Raw genomic sequence first — 14,386 nt, 5'->3', positions numbered from 1 at the left:
TCTCTCTTTCCTTTCTTTCCCTCTCTTCTCTCTCTCCCCCTTCCTCCCCTATTCTCTTCTCTCTCTCTCTCTTCCCTCCCCCTCCTCTCTCTTCTCTCTCTCTCTCCCTCTCTCCCTGTTCCTGTCTTTTCTCTCTCTCTCTCTTTCTTTTCCTCTCTCCCTGTCTTCTCTCCCCCCCCCCTTCCATCGAGGGCAGTAGCATTTTGGGGAGATGTCCTGCTAGGAGCCCCCTAGGTGGGCTTTTGCATCCAGCATTAAATTCTCTCCAGACCAGTATGTGATTCAGACTCCTGTTTCATTTCACACAGATCTTCCACAAGCAAATTTTCGTCGCCTGCCTTTTGATCACTGCAGGTAAGATCTTCCCTGTGCCCGTATGGGCTGTTGAATGGATCTGTCCGAGCTGCTTTCCGCCCCGGGTCTCCCCACATAAGACCATGGTCCCAGCCACCAGATCAGTGACTGCTCATTCAGCATTAGTGTTCCCGACACTCAAGGGTTCTATGACAAATAAGACACGAGGCTGCAGGGAGGGAGGATGGTAACATAGTGAGCGGCCACAGGAAAAGGCACTTAGTGAGGAAGCCCTGGCTCTGTGCCAGACACTGGGCTGAATGCTGGGGACACAGGGTCAGGAGCAAGCCCATCACTGCTCCCTGGAAGCCCTCCTCTTCATGGGGGCTGCCTCCCATCCAGGGCAGGGGGGCCAGGGAGACCCCCAGGCTGCTGAGAGGAACAGGAGGGCAGCCCACTGACCCAACATCTCTGGCAGCCGGGGTGGCAGGGATCTCCTGCCAGGAGGTGGAAGGGTGGTGGGAAGGTTGTGAAAAAAGGAAGAAAGAGAGGTGGCCTGGGGCTGTGTTGAGGAGGAGATAACAGCACTGCTGAAGGGCTCTGAGTGGAGGAGTCCAGTGAGGATAGCAGAGCCTTAGATAGGTCTCCTCATGTCTGCAGGATATGGGGAAGAAGGAGCTTTGAGGCAGAGATGGCAGTGGAGGGGGGGAGAGGCTGTGAAGGCCCCTGCCCAGGGCCCAGAGGAGATGGGGGTAGGGCCAGAGAGGCCTCCCACTCTTCTGTTTACAGATGGGAGAACTGACGCCCAGGGAAGTTTTGTGCCCTGTCTAAGGGTTCCACGGGCAGGAAGCGTTAAAGGCAGAATTTGAAGCCAGATCCTGCAGTTCCACAGCTCAGGCTCTTTCTGCTGTGTCAGGCTGGCCTCCTACTTGACGGCTCATTGAATGGACGGGAGGAGGGGAGAGGGATCCTGGGGCTGGCCCGGGCGTGCAGTGGTGCCACTGGCTGGCATCGAGAAGCACAAAGGAAGGGTGGGCAAGGAGTGCTGTGATGGGCGCTGGGCCGGCTGCCAGCCATCGGAGGAGCTTGCCCCCGGACTGACCGAAATGTGTTTGTGTGTCTCAGCCTGTCGCTGCAGCCCTTTGAATACCCAGTGTGCACCCCTGATGGCGTCGTCTTTGACTTACTGTAAGTGAACCCTGGTGAGGCTGGTGAAATGGCCTTGGTCGTCCATGGCTGACCCCGGGGCCTTTGGCCTCTGGTGGCAGCAGCCACAGCTCAGCTTGGGTTGGCCCCCTGAGGTGACTGGGCCCTCGGCCACCTTAGCCCCAGTGGGGGTGGCAAGCACAGGGTCCTCTGGTGGTGCTTCCTAGGCACTTTGAGGGTTGCTGAGGCAAACCCACTACTGGGCTCCTTGACAGACAAGGTGAGCCGGCCCTCAGTCAAACTGTGAAGTCTCAGCTGTTTACACATTGACTGAGCCATGAGAGGAGGGCAGCGGTGCGGCCGCCTCACTCTGGGCGTCTGGATTGGGGTTTGGAGCAAGGCTTCGGTGAGCCGGGGTGCCAGGAGATCTGCAGTGGTGACAACAGGCCATTGTGGCTGTTCTCATCCGTAGCACCAGCGCCCTCCCCAGGCTTGCCCTGGCTCACATCGGCGTGCCCTGAGCACTAGGCACCAGCCCTGGGGCACAGCCGAGGCACTTAATAAGTGCTTGTGGCCTGACACAGTGCCAAGCTCCTTGTTTTACAGCTGAAGAAGCTGAGGCCCAGAGCGCTTGGGTCAGTCTAATCTCAGTTCTGAGAGCCTGTGGCCTCCCCTGTCTTGTGGACTGAGAGGGTGGGGGTTGGCTGACACTCAGACCCCTTCCCAGGAGGGGTTTCAAGCAGGGAACCATTCCTGCGTGTCTGAGCCGCAGGACAGGCCGCGTTAGGTCTAAAGGTTCATCTGAGGAGAGGCCAGCCTGTGGACCTGGGGAGAATGGGGATGGTGCTGAGGGTGAGGGGCCAGGGCCAGAAAAAGGTCTCTGATGCCCTGCTGCCTGAGAGCCCGAGAGACGGGGTTAGGGACTGACCTGAGAGCTGGCGCGCTGAACGGCTTTCTTTTTCCTCGTGTCCCTTCAGGAATATTGTGCCTTGGATAAAGAAATACGGGACCAACCCCAGCAGCGGAGAGGTAGGCGGGGGGCCCATGCTGATGGTGATGACTGGGGGGTCCTCTCAGCAAGGGGACCCTTCACCCCCTGGGCCAGCGTGGGGCTACTTTGAGGCTTGTGGGGGCTAGCCGATGTACCCAGGGAGGGCCCGAGGCGGGACTGGAGGCTTTTTTCTCTCCCCGGTTCCCCTCCTCCGGACCCTCTCCAGGCCAGGGCCAAAGCATCTGGGTGCTGGGGCCTCTTTGTATTTATGGGCTCTGCTCTCTGCTCCCCATCCCTCTCACAACCTCCCTGGAGATCCCCAGGCTTTAATGGAGTAAAGATGAAAGTGTTCCTCCTTTTCCTTCTTCTCCAAGGTGGTTACTGTTAGATCAGGGCCAGACTCGTGAGTGTTCTGGGACCCGGCTAAGTCACAGGATTGGAGCCCATTGGGTCAGCTAGCAGGGGCCCCAGAGGCCACTGAGGGAGGCCCAGAGAGGGTGGGTGATGGGCTCGAGGCCCCATACCGAGTAATTAGCAGAAATGGAGGCAGAGGCAAGGTTCAAAGCCAGACTCGCTGACCCCAGTCCAGTCCCCTTTCCACTCTAACTCGCTGCCTTCTCTGGCCTCAGTGTCCCTGTCTGTAAAATGGGGTAGGACAGGGTGCTCTCTAAGGCCCCTTCCAGCGTGAGCATTCCATGATCCTTTGAGTCCCTCATATGAAGAGAACAGTGTTGGGGCCCGGTGTAGGCAGCACTGGTCTTTGAACTTCAGAATAGCGAGGTGCTCCAGGCATGGAGCAGGGGTCACCGCAGGCTTTGCATCATTGAGCTCCGGACGTCCCTCCGCAGGGGCCTGGTGGCATGTGTCACTGGCCCCCATCTTCCCCTCCCTGCCTCTCTTATTCCTACTGTAGCCAGAGAAGAATTAATCACAAGAGGGGACTTTAATTACTAACCAGAAACCTCAGGGGAAATTAGTCCCTTCAAAAACTGTGAGTGTTTCTGGGGAATTAAAATATTTTAAAGTTAAAATGTCTTCTGGGTAGAGGGAGGTTTGGTGATGGAAATGCCCCTGGTGTGGAGTGTGAACCCAAGCTCCTGACATACTGTGCCCCCAAAACCTCTCCTCAAGGCTTCTGTTTATCCAGTGAGGGCGTTGGCCTGGCTAGCACCTGGCAGGGCCTTCCCAACACTGTCTAGACCCTCTGCTGGAAGGGTCCTGAAAGATGGCTGGTCTGGTCTGGCCGCGTGGATAGATGAGAAAGCAGTCCAGGGCAGAGCTGACGTCAGAGCCCGGGACTGTGGCCAAGAAGAGATGGGAGGCTGCCAGGCCAGGCCCCGCCTTTCAGGAAATGGGGAAACTGAGCCCTAGAGAGGCCAGCAGCTAGGAAGTGTTTGAACCAGCCTTCTTGGCCCCAGGCTCCTCATTCTGGCCCCTGATCCCCTTGCTGGCGCTGGGGAGCCCCCCCGCCATCATTTTTAATCGTCTCAGAGAGGCATAAACTTGGAAGCTGGATGGAATCAGTGGCCTTCTGTGAGCAGACGACCCTGCAGGCTCAGGCCCCGTAATGGTGCCTTGCAATGTGTCTGTCACCTGTGATGCTCTTCTTGATGCGGGCAGACCCTTCGCAGGTGCAGGTCGCAGCTCACAGCTCACCCATGCCTTCTTGTCTGTGCCGTCCCTCAGCTCCTCCCTGCATCTTCTCCTGAGCAGTGGAGGCTGCATCTATTATCTCAGTCCTGCTGTGGGGTCAGCCTGCCTTCTCCTCCTTTCGTGCTTGTGGGCAGTAGCCCCATGCTGGCACCCTTGATGGTCTGCCCCCCATCCAGCGACTGGTACGGGGACCCTGTAGCTGCCACTCTGGAAAGGGGGGGAGGGGGCCAGGCCAGGCAGGGAGGGAGGAGGGGCGGGAGAGGACCTGCGCTTCAGGAAGGTCACTTGGGGGTGACAGACATTTATTTGTTCTCCCTCCTGACTCCTCTGGGGGGGAAAAAGCCAGACCCAAATCATCATCCTTGTAACAGATGTGATGACTAGCCCAGTGACCGGGCTGTCCTCTCTCTCTCTCTCTCTGCCAGGAGGGGGCGCTGCCCTCTGCCCAGCCACATAGGGTGCTCGGACCGAGCTGGAAACTCCCAGCAGGTGCCTTGTTCTTGGCCTGCTTTAGCTTGGTGTGTGCCCATTCCGTGGCTGAGCTGGGACGGGGGCTCCCAGGCCGTTCCCCTTCCCTACTGCTGCCGGTTCAAGGAAATCAGCATTAATTAAGCAGGCAGTTTGGGGGAGCCGCGGTCAGAGCCCCCGGCCTGGAGCCAGGAAGCCCTGAGGTCACGTCCAGCCTCGGACGCTTCCGAGTGGTGTGACCCTGGGCAGGTCACTTTACCTCTGCCTCAGTTTCTTCATCTGTAAAATGGAGATAATAATAGTAGCTACCTACCACAGTTGGTATGAGGATCAAATAAGACAGTAATTGTAAAATGCTTAACACAGTGCTAGGCACATCGTAGGTGCATCACAGGTAGGTAAGCCTACCTCCTCTGTGCTAGGCATGATATGAAATGCTGGAGGCATCAGGACAAAAAGGAAAGTCCTTGGGGGACATAGTGTGTGCATGAATTATCCCATTCAGAGTTTCTGCTAAGTAACCAGAAAATAGATGTGCTTGGAGAGGGGGCCAAAGGAGTGCGTTCCTGGAGTCCCGAGGGGGGCACCGCCTTTGTCAAGGCTTGGAGGTGGGAGATGAAGGTTTGATGGTGCAGATTTGCAGGTGGTTGTGGGGCTGAGGTTGGTGCCTAGTTTCGTCCCTGAGTCGTCCTTTCGCGTGTAAATTTGATAGAATTTGAAACTCAGTGATTTTTTCACTTCAAATGCCTTTGCTGGACCTTTCAGAAGCTGGACGCCAAGTCTCTGATCAGGCTGAACTTCACCAAGAATAGTGAAGGTGGGTGGCCGGCTCTCCGGGTCGTTCCCCTAGCTCTGGCTAGGCTTCCTCTGTGCGCTAGGCCCAGGGGGCTGGGAGAGGAAGGAGGCGCGGCCCTCGTACTCCCGGAGAGCCCCTTCTGGGAGGAGAGAGGTCATGGGCGGCAATGCCGGGGTGACTCCAAACAGTGCGCTCGAGGTCTGAGAAGAGACAAGATGCAGGGACTGTTTCGTGGAAGAGTGGGCCTGCGAGAAAGGGGGATTTTAATAGGAGAGAACGATGATGGGTCATTCTGAGCCTGGAGGATCGTGTGAGCGAGGGTGTGGAGGTGGGAGATTTGAGAAGGGGAAGTGGATCCTTCATGATGAGGCAGGAAAGGCAAGTGGGAGCCAAGGCTAGGGCCTTTTTGCAGTGGGCAGTAGGGGCCTTTGAAAGTTTCGGAGTGATAGATCTTACCTCCTTAGGAGTTGATGGTGTGAAAGGTTGGGGGGGGGGATGAGGCCCGGTTCGGACGGCGGCCTCAGCTCCAGAGGGAGGCGGCCAGGCCCCCTGGGCTTCCACCAGCCATTTAGGCGTTAGCCAGGGTGCCCCCTTTCTGTATATTCCCTCAGAGGCCATGGGGCGGCCGGTCCTGTTTACATGCGACCTCTTTCTAGGTAAATACCACTGTCCAGTGCTGTTCACTGTCTTCACCAACAACTCACACATTGTGGCGATCAAAGCGACTGGCAACGTGTACGCTTATGAGGTGAGTTTTGTGCCCCGGGAGGCGCCTCTTCTTGGCTGAGACTCAGACTGACCGCAGGGCCTGTCCTCAGAGACTTCTGATGGCCTGGTGGGCGTCAGCAAGACCTTGTCACTTAACATTGCCTCAATATCCTTGACTGTGAAGTGGGGATCATAGTGGCGCCTGCCTCCCAGGGTTGTGGCAGGGTCAGATGAGAGCATATTTTTAAAGCACGTAACCCAGGGTTGGGCACACAGGTGCTCAGTAAATGGTTCTTTCCTTCCTTTGTGAGGCTGCTTCCAGCAGGCACTGCTATATTGCTGTCATCCTTGGAGGTTCCTGGGCAGGACTCATGTTACTGAGGGATTCCTCAGTTGAGGGATGGAGTGGGGATGTCTGGGGGTCCTCAGGTCCTGCCTGCATCTTGGTGTGGTGAAAGGAGGTCACAGAGGCCTGCGCTTGAGTTTCTCTTCTGCCCTCTCTGAGCCTCATTTTCCTTTTCTGTAAAATGGGCCAGTAGTCCTGGCCCTCTCTTCTTCGTGAGGCTGCTGTGAGGAGAGGCCTCTGTTCACTGTCCTGGGTTAGGGAAAACGCTGAGGCCCCGTTTATTCAGAGGGGAAGTGATGGGTGTGACAGTCAGGTGTCAGGTGAGCTGGAGAGCCATGGCTCTGGCAGCTCCCACTCTGGGCAGTGTGCCTGCTGAGGCTTGGCCTCCTGGTGAGGCTTTCTTCTGGCCCCAGCAGCCTCTGGAGGCCTCTTCCTAATGTGGGCGGGGGTTGGGGAATGCACATGAAGGTGCTGAAGAGCCCGGCCTACATGGGGAGGAATCCTGGCAGGCCTCCTGGAGGAGCTGGGCCTCTCAGGGCAGGCGGGGGGTGGGAGGCAGGAGGGCCACGTCCAGAAGTGTTGGGGACGGACCTTCCCTGATCCATGGCCTTGTCTCAGGCCGTAGAGCAGCTGAACATCAAAACCAAGAACTTCAAAGATCTGCTGACGGACGAGCCCTTTTCCCGCCAGGACATCCTGACTCTGCAGGTGAGAGCCTCGCCCGGGCCCTCCATGTGGGACGGGGCTGGAAGGCAGTCAGTCCTCTGCGGGCAGCACTGTGCTGTGCTTTGGGGGAGGGAAACGTGGATGTGAGACGGTCTCCTTGGGGATTGGGCTCGTAGGCAAACACGTCTAACCGCAGCGGGGTTCAGGTGTTCCCAAAGGGCAGACCATGCGCTGGTCAGCTCGACTTTGCAGTGAGGGGAAGATCACGTTAGGCACAGGGGGGTGGAGCAGCGTGGGCAAAGGCCAGGAGGTGGGAAAGCACCAGAGAATTGCTGGAGGACAGCTCTCGCCTCGGGCCGAGCAGCTGGCAGCTTCCCACAGCCTTTTTTTCCAATAGCCCTTTATGTCGCTGGTACTGATGGAGCACTTTTTGTGTGCCAGATGCCTCGTGGCGGGCAGAGAAAGGCTGCAGATCTGCCAGAGCCTTGGGCCACCCAGGCTGGGACAGTGGAGGGCTCCTCCCGGGAAGGGCTGCGGGGTGTCCTCCTTTTGCTCTCCACCCAGGAAGAGCACACACCCAGCCCTTTGCTGCCCTCTGGGTGCCTCCCCATTGGCCCTGGGAGGCTGGGAGCAGCTCCTGGATCAGTGAGTCTGGCTGGGAACGGACCCACCATCCTCACATCCCCTGGCATTGTTGGAGAGCCCGGCGTTGCGGCTTCAGAGTCCTAAGTCTCCCTGGCTGCGTCTCATTCTGTTTGTGGTTCAGGGAAGGGTCTCCCACCTGGAGCCCTGGCTGCAGGGTCCAGGCCTGGGCTCAGAAAGACCCGAGTCCAAATCCAGTCTCCAGTGCTGAGGAGCCGGGTGGCCTGGGCGGGTCATCTGTAAAATGGGGTGATGATAATAGCACCTGCCTCCCAGGTAGTGCTGAGAATCAGCTGGGATCCCGTGGCCTGAGAGCGCCCCCTCCGTGGTGGCCAGTACACTGCTGTCTCTGCTGCCCTGGCCCTCCCCAGTGGTCCCTGGCTCTCTGGACCCTCTCCTCCCTGGGCGGGGTAACCCACGGGCAGGCTTGGTAGGGGAGAGGGCCTTGCTCTCACCCTGCTTGCTAAGAGGCACCCCTGAGTGCTCCTCCAGCCCCACCTTGGAGACCTCCCTGCGTGATTCACGACTGGATCGTTGGGAGGAGCGGGAAGCCTCCCCACTGCCTCCTGCCGCCTGGCCCAGGCAGAACCAGGCTCCTTCCTCCTTCCCTGGGCTGCCCTTCTGACCATCCACTCTGGCTGGCCTTCCCTAATTCCTTTATCTCTGGCCTTGACATCCCCCGTTCCTAAAGCTGGAGTCCTGTCCTCCCACCATGACCCTGGGCACCTTCCCTAGACGCACGTTGTCAGAATCCTTCTCCTCAGTACCACCGCCTAGGCCTGTTTAGTGACCATTGACAGTGACCTTGGATGCGGTGGACACAAATGCCTCTTAGAGTCAGCCCCGGCCATGTCAGATCTAGCGTGGTCCCTCTGTGCCAGAGGGCGAGGTCAGGGTCAGCCCCAAGGGGCGCCTGCTGGTCACGGGGGCCCGGAGCTTAGTGCTCCAGTGCAGGAGGCCCCCTCCCCTCTGAATGAGCAAATGAATGAATAAATGGATGGATGGATGGATGACTAGGCCGTGGGGGGGGGGGGCGGGTACAGTTACTGGCTAGCCAGAGAGCTCCTGCCCAGGGCCTTTCCAGTCTGGTAGGGCAGGACCCTCATGGCCTAAGATGCCCCTGGAGAAGTGGGGGGAGGGCTCCTGGTGTGCTCTGGTTTCTGTAGGCGGCCACCAGGTGGCACAGGGCCTGCTTCTGATACTGACTAGCAGGAGCAGGGCCCTCGGTTTCCTCATCTGTCAGATTTCCAGGCAGGGTTCTTCTGAGGCATGGCCATCATTACTGTTTGTGCTGCCTTGCGTGCTCACCCCATTTCACAGAAAGGCCGTCGCTGGCCCCAGAGCTGCGACTTAGACCTCTGTGCTCCAGGGCAGATCTTCCATTTTACAGATGAGTGCACTGAGGCCCAAAGACAAGTGAGTGACTGAGGACAAGATCGGGAGCGCTAGAGGGAAGTTTTGAGCTGGGGAACCCGGGTTCAAGGGGCCCTGGGCCAAGCACCTCTCCTCCTGGGCTCAGTTTCTTTTGTAAAGCAGGGGTTGGATTGGATGAGGTCCCAGGGCTGAGTTGGGGCTTGGGTTGGCCAAATTAAAGATGGAGACGGGCCAGATGTGCATCTGCACCCAGCAGGGCCTTTGCTGAGTGGTGGTTGGGTCGATTTGACTCTAGTTTAAACCATTTGGCAGGAAGAGGGGGCAGTGGAGTCAGAAACATGGGCTTTTTGGCCCAGCTCCTCCGTCGCTTTGCTGTCAGTCTCAGAGGGGGACACCCCCAGGGCTTTGTGGTGGGGAAGGCCCTTTTGGACCGGGCATCGCCTTGTTCTTGACAGCGTCAGGGCAGCCAGCAGCCTGCACCTGTGAGTTCTCGGGCTCTGGTGCACCAGCTGTGGGGGAGGGGCTGTTGGGTCAAGGGCAACACAGAAGCCAAGGTCCTGACCTCCTGGGGCCTGTGCCTGAGTCGGGGAAAGTGCTTCAGAGGCATCACAAAGCAGGGGCTCGTGGGAGCACCGACTGAGGGAAGTGGTTCAGAAGGTGTCAGTGAGCAGATGGCCCGTCAGAGGTGCGGGGGCAGGCAGAGAGGACGGAGCCGACACATGGAACAGACAGACTGGCCTTTCTCAAGGGCTCTGTCACAGCCCCAGATTCAGCCTCTCTGGGACGGAGGGGCACCCTTCCCTTGGCTCGTCAGATCGTGAGCTGTCGGAGCCAGAAGGGAGGATTGAGATCCGCCGTTCCAGCCCCAGCCAGCTGGCCCCGGCTCCTGAGCAGGTCGGGCTGTGACAGAGTGCAGGAGAGTGCGTGCAGTCTCTCTATTTTGTGCTCGGTGTGAGTTTTTGTATACGCGGCAGCTGCCTCCCCCCATAGAATGTCAGCTCTTTGAGGGCAGGGGCATTTCATCTTTGGCATTCTGGGCAGATGTTGACTGACTCATTGTAGCAGGAGGAGCGCTGGGTTTTGCATGCAGGCCTGGCTTTTTGCTCCTTTCAGACCTTTGTGGTCTGGGCTTTAGAGTGGGCTTTGTGATCTCTAAGCACAGCCCTGCCTGGCCCCCCCACCTGGGACATGGGACTGGCAGAGATAGATGGAGAACCAGAGAAATCAGGTTAGGCTGCAGAGGCCCAGAATACGCAATCAGGGCCTGGGAGCCCAGGGACGTCAGCGGTCATTCCCCATTGACCAGAGGAGGGCTCTGGAGGCCTGGGAGCTCGCCAAGCCCAAGCCCTCAGAGGGAGGACGTGGGCCTGGCCCACACGTGCCCCGAGCTCTTCCTCTGCTCAGGGGGTCATGTTTCTCTGTTTCCTTGCAGGATCCCACCAACCTGGACAAGTTTAATGTGGCCAATTTCTATCATGTTAAGAACAATCTAAGAGTCCTGGACCCAGGTAAGTGAGAGTTCCTGTCATGTCCGATCGCAAGCCTCTTTTCTTTGGTTCTTTTAAGGTTCCCATCAGCCCTGGGAGGTGAGTCATGTGAATGTCCTTATCCCCATTTGACAGATGAGGACACTGAGGCTTAGAGGGAGTAAGCCAAGGTCACACGGCAAGTGTTGGAGCTTGACCATGAACCCAGGCCTCCCCACTCAGAGTCTGGAGGTCTTTCCCTACACCATGTTGCTTTGTGGGTAGTGAGGTCCCTGTGTCTGGAGGTATTCAGGTGGTGAAAGCCCCAGGGCAGAAGGCCCTTAGAACAGATACCATGGAGCTGGAGGACCCTCGGGGCTCATTTCGTGCCCCCTATCGCTGGCAAGGGTAGAGGCGCTTGGGAGCTCGGCCGATGCCTGTCACTCAAGGACGTTCTGCTGTTTTGTAGACGAAGAGAAAGCCCGGCAGGACCCGACGTATTATCTGAAAAACACCAATGCTGAGACCCGAGAGACCCTGCGGGAGCTCTACAAAGACTTCAAAGGGGACGAGATCCTGGCGGCAACGATGAGGGCTCCGGAGAAGAAGAAGGTGGACAAGCTGAATGCGGTAAGGCTTGGGCTGGAGCACTTCCAGCGGGAAGGGCACCCTCCCAGGGGATCGAAGAAGAAGGTCCCACAGCTGGCCCATGGCACAGCCAGCTGGGTCTCTGACCATGGCCTGAGTGTCTCCCAGCAATCGAGTGCCTGGCGTCCTGTCCTTTTCATAATATGGAATAGCTTTCGTTGCCCCGAAAGCCCCTTAAACGGACATTAACTCAGCTCACGCTTTTAGCGAGGCCTCCAGGTGGGCCTGTCTGCCCCAGCTCTGCTCCTCTCCCACACCCTCGTCCCAGCCTCTTCACCCTGCTGCCAGCGGCAGTGTTTCTGAGGACGTGGGCCCAGGAGGTAGCTTTGGCTTCCAGGCCCGCCTTCTCTCCTGCTGGTGTTCCCTGAAACCCTTTTCCTGGTTCGTCATCGTCCTCATACTTGTGGTTTTAATGGCAACTTCACTGTGGATGATGCAGCCCTGAAGATTTGTGGACACCTTCCCCTTTTCTGAAAGCTTGCCATTGCTGCCATTGTGGGGGGGGGTCAGAGGGCCGGGCGCTCGCAGCCCTCAGGCAAGTCGTCCCCAGCCTCGGGGGTGGTGGGCACCTGGAGCTGCTCGTGCCTTCACGGTGCCACCTCAGCTTCACAGTCATTTGTGTTCCTTTCTCCAACCTGGCGGTGTGTTCACTGACCCCCCCCACCGCCTGTCCACCACGGTGTTTCTCCCTGGTGTCTGGGGCCGTTCCTTGCAGACGTTTGAAGTTGTTTTTATCTTGTCCTTTAGGATTTAGAACAGGAAGGAGCCGTGGGGGCACTGAGGCTCACAAGTATTTGCCTTAGATATAGATTTCTGGTTCTTATTATTCCCTATGTACTTTGCTTATATTTAGTTGTACAGACAAATGTTCATCCAGACCATTGACCCCGCCCCCCAGTAATTCCATGTCTTTGTTCAGAGTCTGGACTCCCTCTACCCGTCATGCTGATGAACGAGCGCAGGGCGCCCAGCCCGTGTGGAGCCCAGGCGGCCTTCCTGCCGAGCCCCTCCGGCAGCCTGGGCTTCTTAGAAATGGAGAAGTGGAGTCTTGAAGTTCATTCACTGGAAGCAGTGGAGTGACCTTAGAGCATCTAGTTCTGACTGCCCATTTTACAGATGGAGAGGCAGAGGCTTAGTGAGAGGGAGGCGGCGGACTTCTGGGGTCCCACAGCCAGTGAGTGCCAGGGCCAGGAATCCATCAGAAAGTCCATGAAGTGCTCTTTGCTCTGGGCCAGCGTCCAGCTTGCATCGGTCACGTTGGGTTGTCAGAAGCTCTCTCGGTGACCCTGCCTTCCTTTCCTTCTCTTTCCTCCAGGCTCATTATTCCACTGGGAAGGTCAGTGCCTCCTTCACCTCCACAGCCATGGTCCCCGAAACAACCCATGAAGCCGGTGAGTGTCTGAACTTCGTGGGAGCGGGCTGTGCTGAGGCCTCCCCAGAGCGCCGCAAGGGTCCCGGAGGGAGGCGGAGGTGCTCCTGCCCAGGAAGGCCCTGCCCAACCCGGGGAGGGAGAGCAGCCCAGCACATGTTTACTGGGTGACCGGCAAGAGAAGAGCTAACAGAGGCCACACTGTGTCCTGTAGTGTTGGACGGGCCGGATGGGTTTGGCCTAAGAAAAGCCACCGCCCATGAGAGCTGTCCAGAAGCGGGCAGGGCTGCTGTGCGGCCTCTTCAGTCTGGTCTAGGCCTGACCCTGCTGTCAGGGGTGCTTTGGACCAGATGGCCTCCTAGTCCCTGTGGTCCCTCAGCATCTGTGCGGGACACCAAGGATCCTGCTGGCCCTGCAGGGCAGGGACAGTGGCTGGTGTCCGGCCTCCTGGGGCTCTTCCTGGCCGTGTCTCAGGGCTCTGTCCGGGCCGGTGCTGTTGGCATCTCTCTGCAGACCCATGGCTCCGGCCTATGGCGCCCATGTCTCACATGGAGCCCCTCTTCTCCCCTCAGACTCCAGAGCGCCACCTCCCCTCCCCTCCCCTCCCCCCTCCCCTCTTCCTTCTTTCTGTCCAGGGCACTGAGGTCCTCCCCATCCTCCCCGTCCGTCTGGTCACCCATGTGCAGTGATTTGACAGTCCTCTCCCTGGAGGGGTCGGAGGTGATCATCCTCAGTCGTCTCCCTGCCTGCCCTCCCCCCCAAATGCCAGGCTGTCCTTCCTAAAACTCTACTCTGGCCACCCTGACAGATGCGACCCTGAGGCTTCTCATACTGCCTGTGCACCTTCTACATGCGGCCTCCCATCCCTGTCTCTGTGCCGTGGCTCATGCCTTCCTCCTGCCTACCGTGCCCTCCCTGTGTCTTCCGTGCGGTGCTTGTGGGACTCAATAGATGTGGTTGTCCCGCGTCTTATGCCGGGTGCGCTGGCCCCTCCTTCACTGGCTTCCTTCCAGCTCCCCCATACTCTGCCTTCTGCTCCCTGGGCAGTGGCACTTGGAGACTCGATCACACAGAAAAGCTTATCCCTCTGGAAGCTGCTGTCCTGTCCCTAGTGTAGGCCCAGAGAAGGGACAGGAAATGCCTGAGGTCCTGTATCGGCAGTGGCCCCATGGCTGCCCTGAGGCTCATTTAATTGTGTGCCACTCTGTCCCACATCCAGCATACCTAGGTGTGGGTCTGCCAGAAACGCATGTCTCTTTTTGACCCAGAATGGGGGATGTCAGCGGTGGGAGGGGCCTGAGGGCAGGGGGCATCAGGGCTGGGAGGGGCCTGGGGCCGGGGGCATCTGGGCTGGGAGGGGCCTCAGAGATGGTCTAATCCAATGCCCTTGCTCTATAGTTGGGGAGCTGAAGCTGGAGATGGGCACATGTAGTGTTGGACCCGGGGCTGAGCCCTGAGCAGTGTCTTCTGAGCCAGTGTACATACAACCCGCACCCCTAGACCAAGCACGTGTCCGTGTTTCTCATGGAAACTTGGGGGACATGTATGCATGTGTGTACACAGACCTGCATTTTGCATACATACTGGTGTGTGCGCACGTAGACACGCTTGGATATACGCACAGACACAAATGTGCATGTGTGCATGCGTGCCCCTCCCTCCCCCATCTCGGGGCAGAGCCCTGGATTTCCCTGGCTCTGTTCTTCTGGGCAGCACAAGAGGAAGCCAAGGCCAGGGTGGCGGTCAGACCATCTCCTGGGCAGAGGGCAGGCCTTGTCTCTGTACTTCTATGAGTGCTCAGGGTCACTTGTACGTGGCA

At 58.2% G+C, this 14,386-nt stretch overlaps 1 protein-coding gene across 3 annotated transcripts in view; it reads left to right on the top strand.

Annotated features, from left to right (window-relative positions):
- The window catches only part of PPIL2 (peptidylprolyl isomerase like 2), a 32,451-nt gene that overhangs the window by 2,416 nt on the left and 15,649 nt on the right, over positions 1-14,386 (top strand). For all 3 annotated transcript variants that reach the window (XM_020996562.2, XM_020996563.2, XM_078154488.1), the window contains exons 3-11: positions 309-354; positions 1,420-1,482; positions 2,418-2,469; positions 5,318-5,369; positions 6,005-6,096; positions 7,021-7,110; positions 10,517-10,592; positions 11,020-11,180; positions 12,514-12,589. In XM_020996562.2, the coding sequence (XP_020852221.1) occupies positions 309-354; positions 1,420-1,482; positions 2,418-2,469; positions 5,318-5,369; positions 6,005-6,096; positions 7,021-7,110; positions 10,517-10,592; positions 11,020-11,180; positions 12,514-12,589 (708 nt within the window). The remainder of the gene's footprint in view (positions 1-308; positions 355-1,419; positions 1,483-2,417; positions 2,470-5,317; positions 5,370-6,004; positions 6,097-7,020; positions 7,111-10,516; positions 10,593-11,019; positions 11,181-12,513; positions 12,590-14,386) is intronic.

This window comes from Phascolarctos cinereus, unplaced genomic scaffold (assembly GCF_003287225.1).
Source record: "Phascolarctos cinereus isolate Bilbo 61053 unplaced genomic scaffold, phaCin_HiC Scaffold_4;HRSCAF=312, whole genome shotgun sequence".
In the NCBI taxonomy this organism is placed as follows: domain Eukaryota; kingdom Metazoa; phylum Chordata; class Mammalia; order Diprotodontia; family Phascolarctidae; genus Phascolarctos; species Phascolarctos cinereus.
Note: the sequence above shows the minus strand (reverse complement) of the source record. Positions and strands in the feature narration are given on the sequence as shown.